The sequence below is a fragment of the Bidens hawaiensis genome, unplaced genomic scaffold, assembly GCF_021521415.1.
Source record: "Bidens hawaiensis isolate Kalapana, Puna unplaced genomic scaffold, B.hawaiensis_p1.1 tig00011632_1, whole genome shotgun sequence".
In the NCBI taxonomy this organism is placed as follows: Eukaryota; Viridiplantae; Streptophyta; class Magnoliopsida; order Asterales; family Asteraceae; genus Bidens; species Bidens hawaiensis.
In genome coordinates this window covers 579670-581248 of record NW_027491910.1, presented here as the reverse complement: position 1 = coordinate 581248, position 1579 = coordinate 579670, and the positions used below count along the sequence as shown (strand labels likewise).

General features: G+C 37.1%; 1 protein-coding gene across 1 annotated transcript; it reads right to left on the bottom strand.

Annotated features, from left to right (window-relative positions):
• Positions 1–541: 541 nt before the first annotated feature.
• Positions 542–952, bottom strand: LOC143538474 (protein AGENET DOMAIN (AGD)-CONTAINING P1-like). The gene has a single exon (XM_077032033.1). It carries the CDS (start codon positions 950–952, stop codon positions 542–544), a length of 411 nt encoding a protein of 136 aa, XP_076888148.1.
• Between the last annotated feature and the right edge of the window lie 627 nt (positions 953–1579).

The window sequence follows — 1579 nt, the reverse complement described above, 5'->3', positions numbered from 1 at the left end:
TGAAATGCATGCCAACGAAAACAATGATTTGCCCCGAGTAAAAGACACAGAGACAAAAGATGATCCCTTTGCCATATGGGATGATGACGATTTTCACGTCAAAGCAGCGTGGGAGGAAGCATTTAGAGGCTTGAATATTAATGAAAATCTGGTGGGAAAGACAACAGAAGTGAATCCAAACAAGGCTAAGGAAAACGACGATAAGGCTGTCGATTACATGGAAATCAACTAATGGAAAACATTAACCCCAAACATAAACATTGTACTTTCCATTTCGTTTCATGTTAAATTTTTAGTTTATTCCAGTGATTTTGAGTTATGTCTAGATAATTTTGTTAGCACTAAATACACAAAAACTAAATACAATATAAAACATAAATATACTCATCAATCTAACATAAACACTAAGTTGAAAACTTAGTGTAAAAACTTGATTACAACCATAAACAGGAACTTCAACAAGTGTGGCCACAACAACACATAATTCATTACAGGAATAACTACCCAAACTTGAACAAACTTTAACTACTTCCAACACTGTTCAACTGCAGGTATACACCCAAACCTCATTGGCGGTATCCCAGTCCTGATGAACGCGAATATTAGCAAACGGGTAAATGATGTCTTGATTGGTGCTGTCAAAATGAACTAGATACTCACTTTCTCTAATTTTGCTTGCAATGTGGCCAACCCACCAACCATCGTTTGCAAAAACGTCAACTTTCTCCTCGAGATCAAAACCGGTCACAAAAACATCTGCAGGCTTTGGCCTTATTTTATCAGCCTTGACAAACTCCCTTAAGAACCCAGAATTATCGGCTTCAACAAGGGTACGGAAAACAACGATGTACGCCTTCCCCACACAGGAGATTATGGTTCCGTCGTAAAATGAACCCAAGAACCCACGGCCCATATCAACGACTTCAATCGAATCACCTCTGTTAAACTTCATGGTTCTACTGAAAATCAATACAACCAGAAAAAGATAATCAAACCTTGACCTAATGACTTGAAATAGAAGATAAACAACATAAATAATCGGACCTTGTGGGATGTTCTTATGAAACTCATCGACGGATACGAAACACGCCTGAAATACATCTCCTAGGATGTATTTCAAAGAAACACGAAAACCGATTAATTTGAAAACAATCGTAGGAGATGAAAGCAGAAGGGAAGTAAACTGGGGCGATGGTTTTCGAGGAAGATTGTTTTGTTCTGAAGACCATCTGGAACGTTAATTTAGAGGGGAAATGCAGCGGGGGTAGGTGGGAGTGGGACACTTGGCACGTTTTAACTGGACCGAGAAACCCATCGGATTTTTCTGAAATCTATCGGGTCCGATAGGATTCATGGACTATTTGTGGAATATGCAAAACTTATGGACTATTTTCAATTTCTCTCTCTAACTTTAGACTATTTTCAGAATTTTCCCTAAATTATAAGCTTGGAGACGTAAATAAGATATGAATGATCTAAATTCATTTAATTTAATTTACTTAACCCTTAATTGTTTACCACTCAACAAAACTTTTCATCATTAAAAGAAACATTAAATTAAACGAGATGTAATGCTCTA